At 58.7% G+C, this 14,363-nt stretch overlaps 1 protein-coding gene across 1 annotated transcript; it reads right to left on the reverse strand.

The window, feature by feature from the left end:
• Nucleotides 1–13: 13 nt before the first annotated feature.
• LOC106631455 (mucin-4-like) lies at nt 14–4,144 on the reverse strand. Its single transcript, XM_055723855.1, has 8 exons — nt 4,084–4,144; nt 3,287–3,426; nt 2,834–2,998; nt 2,400–2,555; nt 1,776–1,906; nt 829–917; nt 217–396; nt 14–33 (listed from the first exon to the last, which is right to left on the reverse strand). Exons 1-8 carry the CDS (start codon nt 4,142–4,144, stop codon nt 14–16), a joined length of 942 nt encoding a protein of 313 aa, XP_055579830.1.
• Between the last annotated feature and the right edge of the window lie 10,219 nt (nt 4,145–14,363).

A 14,363-nucleotide genomic window follows, 5' to 3' on the forward strand; every position in this document is an offset into this window, starting at 1 on the left:
GTCCCCATGCAGCTTAGACCAGCTCCAGCCAGGCTAACAAGACATGGACAGGTCAGCCCTTGCTTTTTCTATCTCTGCAGGGAAGGGCAACCCCCCCTCATTTTCCTTGAGTCCCCCTGCTCACTAGGCCAGGAGGGACCCCAGCCACCCTTGCAGAGGAGGTGGGGAGGGACAGCTGAGGGACGAGGAGGGTGGGGAAGCAGTGTGTCCACTTGCCTCTACGGCTGCTCTTGAAGCGTGGGTCCTGCTGCCCTTGCTGCAGGGAGCAGGGACAGGTGGGCAGGCCCTGGCTCCATGCCCACGGCTCCTGCTGCCGCCCTGTCCACGCCAGGCACTTCAGCCGGTAGTTGACACCCACACGGCTCTCCAGCTTGTAAATCCACAGTCCGCGGAGGTCTGAGCAGGGAGAGAAACCACTAGCTGTTTACCTCTGGCCAAGGGGACCACAGGGGCTCTTTCAGCTCGAGGCAAGAAATGCTGATGCTGGAAGTTTAGCCCAGATTGACCCCCAGCTGTGGGACCCCACGTTTAACAGCTACCCAGTAGCAGAGAAATGGGGGGAGAGGCTCCTGCCAAAGAAGAAAGCCTTGGGACAGAGCCATTGCATTAAAAAGGGTCCACGGACACATCAATGATGTTTCAGCTCCAGGGCATAGCTGGTACCCAGGATAAGTATGTTCTGTGCTTGGGGGAAAAGCCTGGCCTCAGTGAGAGCCTTGCCACAGCAGTGTGATGGATTTCATCCTCTGGGAATGTCCCCCTCCCCACACAACCATTCCCCGACCCCCCGAGGGGCTGTGTGAATCTGCCCTGGCTGTGTGGCACTACCTGTGTTGTAGCCCCTGAACTGGTCAGGGTGATATTTAGCAGCTGGAGGTCTCCGAGTCAGGTCGTCATTGCGGTAAAAGCCATCCCCACTGTGTGCAGAGGAAAGGGGAAGAATCGGGGGCTGCTTTTCCTGGGTGTTGTTATCCCAGCCCCAGTCCCAGCCTGCCCTTCAGCTGCCCTGATATGGAGCCGGCAGGACCCCACAGCACCAAAATCACAGCTCCAGGGGCAGGAAAGCAAAGGCACCAGCTCCTCCAGCCTGCTGCCTCCTCTCTGCAAGGTGCAGCTAGTTTTGGGTGCTGCAATCACTCCTGCTGCATCACGGGCTGAATCCACAGACATCTCAGGACCCCTGTGAGCAGCTTTCACAGTTTCCAGCAGCTTGCAGGGCAATCCGGAGCGGAAACCCACGAGCGGTCATGCACAGGCAAGCACACACACATGCCTCTGCCGCCTGCGCTTCCTGGCCCCACCACCTTTTCCTTACCCAGCTGCAGCAAGCAGCTAATGAGCAAACCCTGGAGACAGCATGCATGGGGCAAGACGTAATGTAAGGAAGCAGGAAGCAACTGCTCCGGCCAAGCAGCAGAAATCCCTTCCTTCAACTGGTGCAAAGTTCAGCAAACAACCCCTGTTCCCCACTCCTTCCACCCAAACCACCAAGATGCTGCAGGCCTGGGACCCCAGAGGGATCTGTGGATCTTACAATGAGCACAGCCCAGCAAGTCAGCATGCTGCAGCATGATCCAGCCACTAACGGGGCAAATTTGGTTGTGAGACCCCCATATGTTAGGCTATATGGGTATGCAGACCCCCTCTGGGCTGCCCTCATCCTTGCAGGGCACTTCATGGGACACAGGGGGAAGGATTAAACCAGCTGGAGCCAGGGGTGGGATGCAGCCCAGTGCTCAGAGGAGGCAGCAGTAGGGGTGCTGAGCCTGCTGTACCTGGTATAGCCGATAAGCACATTGGTGGCAGCGAGCCTGGTGTAATCCCATCGCATGCCTCCATCCTGGTACAGCATCAGGACATAGGACCTGAAGCCATCAGTGGTCAGGACAGCTTGATACGTGATCGTCTGGGGAGAAGCATTACAGACAGGTAAGAAAGCAAGCAAAGATGTTTGCTTTAAAATTCAGGGTGTGGGTCAGTGCTCGCTGGGGAATGGTGGGGCTGAGGTCCTGGTGTACAGGGTGAATGCAGACTGGGCTGCTTCACATTTTACATGGAAAATATGATAGTTTTACTTTGATGCTGTTCCATGAGAAGCCTCAGATTCACCCAGTTTTATGCTCCTGAAGAGCAGTGTTTCTGGTGCACAACAAACTCCCACCACATTAAAGTGAAAGATTTTACAGTGCAGGGAGAGTTCAGCTAAAGATGTCACCCAAAAAAATTGAAAGCCACCAAAACATGGGCACAGCCTAGTTCTTTTTGGTAAAAGTTTTTAAGACTGACCTTTTTCACAAAACTGCTTCTTATTCTCAGGCACAGACAAGGTGCTTGCCCATGGGTCTTGAGGGGTTTTTTTTGACAACACAACAAGTGCTCAAGCTCCATCAGTCCCTTACCCTCCGGGTGTCAGTCTGTGCTCTGTAGGCAGGTGCCTTCTCCCAGGTGATCTTCAGGGTCCAGGCTGCGGAGTAGGATGACCTCAGGTACCGCCGAACCTTTGCTTCCACATCGCGGACGAATGGTGGCTTGGCCGTGTTGAGGGTGAGGAACTCCTGCAGGTTGGGTACACCCACAGCTTTGTTAGCTCCCAGTAGGGCAAAGACAGGTCTATGCTGGGGTCACGCATGGAGTGCTGTGACTGTCTGGGTAAGATCTGGGTGACTTAAGAGGTGACACTCACATGACCAACAGCTCTTAGATTTGACCCAGAAAAGGGAAACACTGCTCGTGGGGTCCATCAGTTACACATCTCAAGGGACATCCATAGAACAGGTGATGAGTTTATCACCAAAAGTTTCATGCCACCATGTAACTGGGTGGCTTCACTCACCTGGTAATAGGTGGTGCCAACGCCTCTGGAGAAGTCAGCATTGTCCCAAAACACAGCGATCATGGGAACCTCCTCATGGCCGTTGAAGCCACCGGGAGGAGGGTTGGGATATGTGAAGATGCTGTCATCTGAGGCTGGGAAAATGATTTGTCCGTTGTCTGTAAACTGAGCAGAGGGATCCCTCCATCAGGTGAGGTCAGGACCAACGGGAGCCCCTGACACAGGGGTGGCAGCCCTCCCATTTCCAAACCCACTCTGAGCGATGCCCAAGGAAGGCCACCACCCGCCACCACCAAAGGGGCCACAAAGTCACCTCCTGCTGCAAACAGACCCCGGCAGCATCCCAGCTGATTTGCCCTCAGAAGGGTCCCATCCCAGGCACCTGGACCCTGGTGCCTCCCGAGGTTTCTGGGGGACGGCCACATGCCCAACAGCAAGCCAAGGTAGACTCACGTAGAGAGAGTCGCGCAGGGTTTTCCCAAATGGGAATCCAGTCTCAGGCTTGAAAAGCGGAGAATTAAAATCCACCTTCCTTTCCACATACTCCCGGTCATTTTCCCGAGCCCCGTACCCATAGAGGGGTGCAGCTGCAACTGGAAAAGAAAACAAACCAAACCCCAAAACACACTTACAGCAAAGCCTTTGGTCTGTGCCAAAAACTCAAAGGGCTGAAATTATTTTGCTTCCCAAAGGCACACAGCATGGGCAACAGGAACATGGGGGGACACTGCCAATAGATGCCTGGGACACCCTGCATGTCACCTTCCCTTGCAGGAGCTTGCTCCTACCCCTTTTTCTGCTTCATGTACGCAGCTGCCCTAAATCAGCTGTGATGGCCTTTGTGGTCAGCGTACCCTCCTGCTCCAGCCTGGTTGCACCACCATGCTGAAGGACCACCATTAGGAGAGGAAAAACATTGTACAGGACTGTGGGAGGGGGATGGCAGAGAATCAAACACCCACAACTCTTTCTAGAGATGTTTACAGCCTCCATCTCCCTATTTACGTCTGTTAAATAAAACACAGCATTTGGTGGGGATGGATTTTCCAGCTGATGGGATAATACTTGAAGGCAGGCTCAGCCTGCCCAAAATGCACACTTGTGCAGGAGCTTGTCACGGTGCACCTCCCCCAGGGCTACTGCCCCCAAAGAGCCCCCTTGGTCTCTGGCCACCAAATGTCCCACAGGACAGTCCATCAGGAGGCCAGATGTGATCCTCCTGCCTGGGCTGCGCCACGAGCATCACATACCTGCAGGGCCGGGCAGCGGGGTTGGGGTGGCCACCGGCCATCCTGGCGGAGCTGGAAACATGGGGGACGATGCATGGGAGGTGACAGTGGCTGCTCCTGCCCTGGGAAGCACCTCCCTGCCCCCAGGGAGGGGGGCTGGTGGGGCTGGGCCGGTGGTGGCCAGGCTGCAGGACACAGCTGGGTGTGTTTTGGCTGGGGACCCCCCCGGTGCTGCCCCCTGGCCTGGGAAGGTTGCAGAGAGGCTCGACCCACCCGTGGCAGGGGGTCTGTTTGCCAGGCTGGTGGCCAGCTCACCGCCCAAGAACGGCTGCAGGACAGCAGATGACGAGCCACCAGCAGGTCCTGGCCCTGGGGTCTTTGATCTGGGGCTGCCAGCAGCAATCCCAGCAGGAGGAAGGCCAGGGAGCCCTGGGGTCCCCCTGAGTGGGGAGCGAGTGGGTGTCTCCACATCTGCTCCGGCTCCAGTCACACTGGGAAGGAGCCGAGCCATGTCCCCTCGCCCTGTCATTGCTCTGGGAAGCATGGCACTCACTTCCCTGGGCACGGGGCTGTCAGCATTCCCCAAGGGGGCTCTGGGTCTTCCTTGCTGACAAGGAGGCAGGAGAAGGGCAGGTCCCCCTGGCATGGCAGCCCCCAGCTGCCCCCTTCCCCCTGAAGAGGACCCTGCTATTGACTCACGTGCTGAAAGAGGAGCAGAAAGCTCGGGGCTGGTGGATGGGTTTTCACTCTGTGGAGCAGAAGGCAGCACCAGGGAACCACTGGGGGATGTGGAGGCATGGGGAGACACTTCTCCCAAAGGTGCTGGCATCCCTGAAGCCACCTCGTCTTCAAGAGACCACGTCTGAGCACCTCCAGCATCTCCTCCCAGCCCACCCTGTGCCCCTGGTACCAGCGTTTTGCTCCCACTCTGGGTGCCAGGGGCAGAGTTGGGTGCTTGCCCTGAGCTCAGCCCATGCCCAGGAAGAAGCAGAGAAGCAGTCAGAGAGGTGGCCGTGCTGTCGGAGATGCCACTGCCATCTGGAGCCACTGGGACCAGGGGCTGCATCGCCTGGGGCGAGGTGAGGGTAGGTGGGGCCAGCGCTCCTGACACGATCTGTATGATGCTTCCTGCACCCTCTCCCAGGCTGGTACCAGGGGAAGGTCCCCCGTTCGCTGAGGCTCCTCCAGGCAGCTCCACCACATTGACTTGTCTCAGTTTTGCATCAGAAAGTCCAAGATTGGCACCACTCTGGATGCCAGGGGCAGACACAGGGGGTTCCTCAGGGCCAGCAGCCTCCCTGCCTGTGCTCAAGCCACCACCAGCTCCACCAGCTCCAGGAAGGATTGCTCCACTAGCAGTCTCGCCACCCATCCCAGGTGATGAAGACCCCTCTGTAGATGGGAAAGAAGGTGCAGACTGCAGCACAGCTCCCATTTCTCCGTCAGGGGTTCCTGAACCAGCTGGTGTCTCTCTGACAGGGGCCTGGGACTGCCCTGGGGTTCCTCCATCGCCATCCATTTCATCTGCCCCTTCACCTGCACCAGGAGGGACCCCAGGCCCAATACCCAGGGAATTTTGCAGAGCTCCAGGAGCACCACCAGCTCCTCCGAGGGTGTTTGGGCTGGATGAATCTGAAACAGAGGATGGTGCAGCCACAGCACTGGGAGAGGCAGGACCAGACGAGGAGCCTGCGCCAGGCAGTCGATCCATGCCAGCCGCCATCCCACTGCCTGTAGTGGAGCTCAGGGATGGCTCAGACCCGGTCCCACTGCCTGCTCCTCCCAGTGCCTGCTCCACTGTGCTGGCTCCATGCCCTTCTGCTGCTGGCAGCCCCAAGTTTGTGTCAAGCTGGTCCCCGAGGCCAGGTGATGGGAGTCCTGCTGGTCCATAAGCTGCTGAGCCAGGGGCATCCCACGCCGAAGGCAAGCCAGTGCCTGGTACGTCGGCTCCAGGGAGACCTGCTCCCTGGGGAACACCAGCTGCCGTCCCCCATGGCTGTGACCCCCCGAAGGAAGGAGACACGGGTGCTCCCTGGGCAGCACTGAGGTTGGGGTTCACTGCTGTCCCTGCCCCAGACGCGGGGCTGGCCGCAGCCCCTGCGGGTGGGTAAGCAGCACCAGAAGTGCTGGGGAATTTGCCAGGCAGGTCCCCTTGTCCTTCTGCCCCTGAGAGGTCAGGTTCCAGCCCAGCACTGCTGGGAGGTGTGGGACCAGACACTTGTCCCAGTGCTGATTCTGCTTCTGCTCCTGCTCCGTCCCCACGATCTGATGGAGGTGACAGTTCGGTATTTGACAAAGCCCCTGTTGCTCCAGCCAGCAGCTCTCCGGTGTTAGTGGGATCCTGCTGAACACTAGAGGCTGAAGGACTTGTCTCCATGTAGGAACTTCCACTCTCTGGGTTTCCTGACTGTGACACATCCCCCACACTCTCAGTCCCCTGCACTTGAGTGAGCTCTGGGCCAGTTTCTCTGTCTAGAGAGGCAGGGGACAGGCTGTCAGGGGCTGTGTTTGGAATGCGTCCTGCCCCGTCAACCTCTAACACAGAGGATCCTGCTGCCACACCACTGGGAGAGGCAAGACCAGACGAGGAGCCTGCGCCAGGCAGTTGATCCATGCCAGCCGCCATCCCACTGCCTGTAGTGGAGCTCAGGGATGGCTCAGACCCGGTCCCACTGCCTGCTCCTCCCAGTGCCTGCTCCACTGTGCTGGCTCCATGCCCTTCTGCTGCTGGCAGCCCCAGGTTTGTGTCAAGCTGGTCCCCGAGGCCAGGTGATGGGAGTCCTGCTGGTCCATAAGCTGCTGAGCCAGGGGCATCCCACGCCGAAGGCAAGCCAGTGCCTGGTACGTCGGCTCCAGGGAGACCTGCTCCCTGGGGAACACCAGCTGCCGTCCCCCATGGCTGTGACCCCCCGAAGGAAGGAGACACGGGTGCTCCCTGGGCAGCACTGAGGTTGGGGTTCACTGCTGTCCCTGCCCCAGACGCAGGGCTGGCCGCAGCCCCTGCGGGTGGGTAAGCAGCACCAGAAGTGCTGGGGAATTTGCCAGGCAGGTCCCCTTGTCCTTCTGCCCCTGAGAGGTCAGGTTCCAGCCCAGCACTGCTGGGAGGTGTGAGACCAGACACTTGTCCCAGTGCTGATTCTGCTTCTGCTCCTGCTCCGTCCCCACGATCTGATGGAGGTGACAGTTCGGCATTTGACAAAGCCCCTGTTGCTCCAGCCAGCAGCTCTCCGGCATTAGCAGAGTCGTGCTGAGCACTGGAAGCTGAAGGACTCATGTCACTCTGTGTATCTGGATAGGGACTGCCATCCCCCGGACCTCCTGCCTGTGCTGTGTTCTCTGCACCCTCGGCCCCCTGACCCTGGACCCCAGCAGCAGGCCATGCCAATCCATCGGGTACAAAAGATGTTGGGCTGGTGGCATCTGAAGCTGAACTCCAGCCAGTGCCAAGTCCGTTGGCTCCCTGGGGAGCACCAGCTGCTGTCTCCCATGGCTGTGACCCCCCAAGAAATGGAGACATGGGTGCTTCTGGTGCAGCAGTGAGGTGTGGGCTCACTAACATCTCTGCCCCATCATCAGCTGCAGGTAGGGTGCCAGCCCCAGCCTCCGGAGGGGGGTAAGCAGCCCCAGGAGCACTGGGAGTGTCCATGGGGGATGGCACAGTAGCATCAAGTGGCAGTGGCTGTTCCTCAGTGGACGTCTGCCATGGAGCAGGCTGCAGGGATGGTTTGGTGAGGCCCACAGCCCCCATGTCCCCTGTGGGCAGTGCAGTGGCTGGGACTGGGGGATTCATGTCACTCTGTGCATCAGTGGGAACTCTTGGGGCCAGCAGTGAGGTGGCAGAGTCCTCTGTTGCCTCAGGTGCTGCGGGTGCCTCACTGGCTGCAGGTGACAGGGCTGAACCAGGAGCCTCTGATGACACCCAAGGAGCTCCCTGACCATCCACATAGCTGGCTGGTTCCAGTGAAGCAGCTGGGCTCAGTACTGCCTGGCCAGGGAGGAGGGAGGGCTCTCCTGGGTTTCCCACTGTTCCTGACACTGTTGAGCTCTCCAGAGTTGGGTGGGATGAGCCAGCTGTGCTGAATTCATCATTTACTGCATCTTCCCTGTCTCCAGGCACCAAAGCTGAGGGACTTTCCTCAGCAGTTGGGGCCATTTCTCCTGCCGGCTCTGGGGTGGTGCCCACAGCCCTGTTCAGCGCTGTGTCCTGCTGAGTCGTAAGCAGCCCCCCAGCACCAGGGCTGGGGGTCAAGGAGTTGGCACTGGCTTCGCTTTGGATATGCACAGGCAGGGTCACACCTTCCTCGACTGCTGTGGCTGTGGTCAGCCCTTGGCTCAGCGGCGCAGTGACACTGGCATCCACAGGGCTGCCAGCAGCTGGCTGTGCCCCCCAGGCAGTTACCAGTGGAGAGGTGGTGAGAAGGAACCCGGTGTCAGCGGTAGGGTCTACATCTGCTGCTGCTGCTCTGGTCACAGCCGTGAGGATGTCCTCCTTCACATCTGCCAAAAGAGGGGTGGTCCCCGGTGGGGAATCGGGAGCGGCTCTCGTTACATCAGACTCTGCCTCTGGGGTTACGGCAGGGTGCTGTGCAGAGATGGTGACAGCAGTTGTGATTGCAGCGGGAGCAGCCGAACCCCCCTCAATATCCTGTGACATGTTAAGAGGCTTGGTCACATTTGTCAAAGTTGGTACTGTAGGGCTGTATTCACTTGCTGCTGTCACCAAAACATCAGGCTCAGCCCCAGGAGGGAAGGATGGGCTTGATGGGCTTCCCATGAGGATGCTCTCCACTCTCTCAGCATCAGCCACTGTGGTGCTCGTCTCTGCAGTGCCCATCACCAAGGCACTGGACACTTTATTCTCTGCTGTGATGGAAGAAGCTGTCCCAGTAGCAAATGACTCCTCAGTAGTGACAGGTACAGCAGCAGCCGCCCCAAGCCCTGCAGAGAAGCACAAAGTGGAGCATTATGCCAGGTGCTGGAGCCAGCAGCCTGCCAGGCTCAGCTGTGTGTCTCCTCCAGGTGAGCATCAGGAAGCTCCCACCCCTTCTTAAACCCTGCTGCCTCCTCCCATGGCCTTACAAAGTTCTGATTTAAAAGCCAAAGAGCACAGCCTGAGCTGTCTTGGGTACAGCACCTTTTGCATCCCCAGCATCAGCAGTCACTGGCTGAGACAGGACACAGCTCATCACAGGCCAGGGAGAGATACCGGTGCAAGCACAGTGGCAAAGGCAGCTGCTGCAAGCCAGCCCAGTTACACTGGGGATGGTACCACTCGGCCACTGGGAATAGCTGGGGCTCAGTGAGTCTCGTTCATAGCCCGAGGGGTACCTGTGGATCTTTGCTGCCGTGGGACAGCCCTGAGCACAGGCACTTGTGCAGAGCCTGTGGGGTTCTTGCATTTTTTTCAGCTTTGAGTGTCTGAGGGACATTTAAACACACTTTACCCAAGGCCCTTTGGCAGATAGGACAGCCAGGGCTTTGTGAAACATTCCCTGGCTGCAAATGGCTTCTGACCTGCTGCAGTTAAAGCAAGTTCATTAAACCTCTCCTGGGGTGGGAGCCTGCCTGCTCCTGCCAGTTGGGCGCAGCCACCAGGGATTCCTTGCCCGTGGAGAGAATATTCATGAGTTCCCAGGACGAAGCCTTGCTTACAGCTCCCTCCTGCTGCTGCAAAAATCTTGCCCCACATCCATGAGCTTCGCTGAAAGGAGGAGATGCCACCCCACATCCCAGGTGCCTCTCCCAACACTCACTGGCACCTGTAGGTGACATTTCACCCAGTCTTATTTTTAGGACAGAGTTGTGGGCTCTGAGGAGACCAAGCTGCCACCGTTGGCTCCAGGAGGAGCCGGGCAGATCTGCTGACGCTTGGCTTTAGGTAGCTGCAATTAGGGGAGATGAAGGGCACCCCGAGGGCAAGACCCAGCAGGGTTTTGCCGCAGCCTGACAGCCAGAGCCTGTTCCCCATCCTGGTGCTCCGGTTCATCAGGTTCCCCCTGCCAGGCAGCCAGATCCCCCTGCAGCGGGGGTGCCTCCAGCCTCACCGCCGGCTCAGCTCATTAGCTTGTGGATAGTTTGTGCCAGAGTCGTTAATGAACATTATATCCTGTGCCAGACCAGTCCTTGAGGTGTCCATCCTCCTCCAGCTGCCCATTCCCCCTCGTGGCAAGCTGCTTCATCGTCATCTTCCCTGGCTGAAGTCAGCTCCTTGCACCAACCCCCCTCAGCTAGAGAAGCTCAGCCACTTCCCTCCCCATCTCAGGGAAAACAAAGCATATCAGTCAAGTCCCCCCAGGTTAGTTTGGCACACTCCACCCCAGTAAATCCCTGTTTTATCTTAATTCTTTCATGTGGAGCAGGAAATGCCATCTACCCCACGCTGCCCATTCATGGGAAGCTGTACAAGAGGGGCCTCAGCATGGAGCACTGGCGTTTGCTCTTCCCTGGGACGTGGGAGGGATGGGAGCATCCCGGAGCCCTGCTCTGCCGGCTGGCTTCCTTTGGCTCCCTTGCTGTATGCAGGCTCCTGGGCTGGGCTCTTGCCTTTCCCACAGGTCCATGCTTGCAACCAGCTCGTCAGGATGATGCCTGTCCCACAAAACACTTTTCTAGCTTTTTGGCTGCAATGCATTGCAAGGACTGGTCATCAGAGGAGTTTACAGTGCAGCCAGGAGGGAAAAGCATCTCACAAGCATCTCACAAGCATACCTGCCGTGCCCTGCAAGGGCTTGGGTAGCACGTGAGCTAGCAGAAAAATAGAGGACGTACCGTGCAGAATCCATACACAGCATCCCACGAAGGTGGAAAGTGTCCTTCCCCTGGTCCCCATGCCTCAGGCCTCCACACAGGCAGAGGACTGAGAAGCTCAAAGGTAGGAGAGAGCAGAGAGGAGCAGCTCGTCCGTCCGTCCGTCCGTCTGTCCCTCCCTCCCTCCTTCCTTCCCTGCCTGCCTCTCCTGCAGAGCTGGTGCAATCGTGCTCCTGTTCCCTCCTATTTATAGGGATGGCAGAAGGAGGCAGGTTGCAGGTGCCGTCCCCTCCCGCTCCGGTGCTTTCCCTCCAATGTCCTTGTCACCGTTCCCTTCCTGACAAGCCCTCTCCTTCCCAAGGGCTGGATGCCCTGTTCAGTTGGGGTATGGTCTGAGGGTTACCTAAAGGCCACCCTGCAGGGACCCAGTCCTTCCAGGGACCTGGGCACAGCCCTGTGCAGCTCCCTGGGCCACCAGCACCAGCTGGCGAGGCTGAGCCCAAAGCAGTGCACAGCACCGCCAACAGTGACACAGCAGCCACCCCACAGACCCCACAGAACCTGCTCCCCACAGCAGCAACTCCATGGACCCCACAGGACCCGCTCCCTTTGCAAGGGAGGGGGCCACAGAGCAGCAGGTTGTGGTGACGCGGCAAAGCCACCTGGTGCCACCATGCCTGTGAGGACACCGTGGGCACTGAAATCAGTGCCATGTCTCAGCCCAGGGCAAGGCAGGACACTGTCCCCGTTTGGCTCAAGGCTTCCCTGGGAGCACAGGTAGGTTATAAAGCGGGACAGGTATGGCCAAGGGCAGGCCCTAGGGTATCAGCCGAGCCTCCCAGCACCCAGCTACAACTGGGAGCCCTGGGGATCCCATCCAGAGCCCCAGTATGTCCCAGCAGGGTTTTAAACCTGCACCTCAGTATGGGCACAGCAGTGCCAGGGTGCTGGGAGGGGGTGCATGGGCCAGGGAAGCTCCTCTGCAAGGTGGGACCAGCATCCCCAGAGGCTGGAGCAGGAAAAGGCACAGCCCTGGACACCCTCCCCTGCAACGGGGATCCCTGGGGTCACTTCACCCCTGTGTCTCCCTTCTCCCCTTCTCCTGGAGCAGCAATTCCCACTCCACCCCCACCCTCCCATCACCCCCCCTCCCCCCTCCCGCCTTGAAAACTGCTGCCAGCTACCCCATGAACAGCATTATGCAAACCCCCACCACTACATGGTTTTGTAATCAACTAAACGCTCCTTAACCAGAAACGCCCTCAGGCGACTCCTGCAAAGTGTTATTAGGGGTGTTAAGCAGTACACAGTGTCCCGCTGGAGCCAGCCCTCGAGTGACACCCGGACCCACGGGCCAGGCAGCGTCCATGGGGAAATGCCAGGGGAGGCCAAGTCACGGCTGACAAAACCCCATCCTGTAAACCCACGCATGACCCCCAGCAGTGGGAACAGGGCACAGATGGTAAATCAGGGGAGAGAGCCACTCGCCTGGAATGGATGCCTGCCTACCAAAAATGCCAGTGCGGGGGCAAAGCTGGGGGGTGGACGGTGCAGCGGGGGCCCGTGCAACCAACCCTACAGACCACAGGGTGACCGCCCAGCCAGTGACCACCCGAGCAGCCGCCACAACCTGGGCCAGTGGAGGATTAGAGGGATGCAAACCCGCTGTGGGAGAGTCATTCCTGCCTGTGCTGACAATGCCGTATTGCTTTGGAAAGCCACCCTGACGGGGAATATGTGCTGACGCTGGAGAGAATTGCTCCAGCTGGTGTTTGAGGTGCAACGTGGTGGCAACCACAGGGACTGTTGTAAATGTGCTGCTCAGCATAGGGGAAAATAGCTGAAGCAAGGCACTTCCAGCCCACCTCACCCTCAGCCTGCCTGCAAGCTCCTGCCTGTGATGTGCTGGGACTGGCACCGTCTGGAAACGTCGTGCCTGAGCCTCCTGCCCATGTGTCCCCAGAAAGCCCTGTCTCCCTGCTGCTCCTCCAGCAGAGGCACGGGGGTGACAAACGGAGCTCGCCCCTCTGCTCTGGCATTGGCACACCCTCCAAGGAAATCCTTCAGCCACCGTGGGTCACCCCTCGTCTTGAGGATGGTGCCCTGTTCCCACTCCGTCAATGGGCTTTTCATTGATCTCTCTGCTGGGCCTGAAATCAAGGTCCCGGCAAGCCGATGGCTCCTGCAAGGATAACCCTTATCTGCAGTTATCAAGGACCAAAGCATTGTATGGGCATGGAGCCCCTCAGGAGCCCGCAGCAGGAGGGCAGTGCCATGAATCCCAGCGTCTGGGAGCTCTACGCCATCTGGCACAGCCCAGCACGGTGCCTTATCAGCCTTCCTGGAATTAATGGGCTGGTTGTTACAGCCCTGCGGAGAACTCAGCATTACCTACCAGCACCAGTCTGGCCTTCTGGCAAGGGCATTTGGAGAGGGCTTAGGGGTGGTGGCGGAGGGAACCTGGTTATCCATCAACCACACAGGTTCTGGATGACTTGGCAAGCCAGCTTGCAACACCCTCCTGCTGGACAGTGGGAGCCAGGCTACAGCCACCGCAGGCGTGAAGGGGAGGGGGACACTGGAAGGGAGACCTGAGTCACAAGGTACTTGAAACATGTGCCCCATGATGCTGGTGGGCCCTCCAAAGGTGACAGTCCTGCTGGATGAGGGTCTGCTCCTTTGGACAATGCTGATGGATGGAAGCAAGTTACAGTGAAGAAGCTGAGAAATGATTTATGGTCTGGGAAAGCAGCGGGACCTGGACGCAACCTCTCAGGGCCCCTCTGGTTGGTGTCCTTGGCAGGCAAGCAGCCATGGGGTGAAGGTGGTGGCCAGCATCATCAGGGATGGCAAGCATGGAGAGCATGGGCAGTGTCAGAAGCTTGTCAGAGCTCCATGTCCCCGGTACACATGCAGCACCCACCATCCCCATGACAGCCACATCCCTTCACCGTGCCCCTCTTCTTGCTCCCAGGCTGGGGGCAGAGGGGCTCAGTGGGACTGGAGTATCTCCTCCCCCCACTACCCCCTGACCACAATAACGGTGGAAGGCAGCTGTGCCAGCAGGGGACAGTGAGTGCCCCGGTCACCTTTTCATCCCGGCACTTCAGGACCTTTTCCTCCCTTTGTGACGCAGTTTGGCTCCATTACCCTGGTCTTGGCCCCCGGCCATGTCCTGGGGTCTGAAGTTATGGATTCAACAGCCGGAGAAAACAGCCCAGTGGGATGCAGTGTGGGAGGACTCTTGGCCCAGATCCATGGCGTAGGCAGAGCACGAGGATTTCTTTCCCAGTGCCCTGTCAGGCATCCAGTGCGGGGACCCCTTCCGGCAGGCTTCGCCCCGCTCCCCGCTCCCTGCCTGGGTGCCAAGGGACCCCTCTTGGTATCAGCGGCTACAACAAGCCCCCAAAAGCCAGGCAGCCTTATAGAGAGCAAAGGGGCAACCCTGGGCTGTAAGGGACATCCCAAATGGGACTATCCCGATGAGCTGCCTGGACTCAGCCTCGAGCCCCAGCCCAGCCTGTGCCAGCCCCTGCGAGCCGGCAGGCAGCCAG

The sequence above is a fragment of the Falco cherrug genome, chromosome 11, assembly GCF_023634085.1.
Source record: "Falco cherrug isolate bFalChe1 chromosome 11, bFalChe1.pri, whole genome shotgun sequence".
NCBI lineage: Eukaryota > Metazoa > Chordata > Aves > Falconiformes > Falconidae > Falco > Falco cherrug.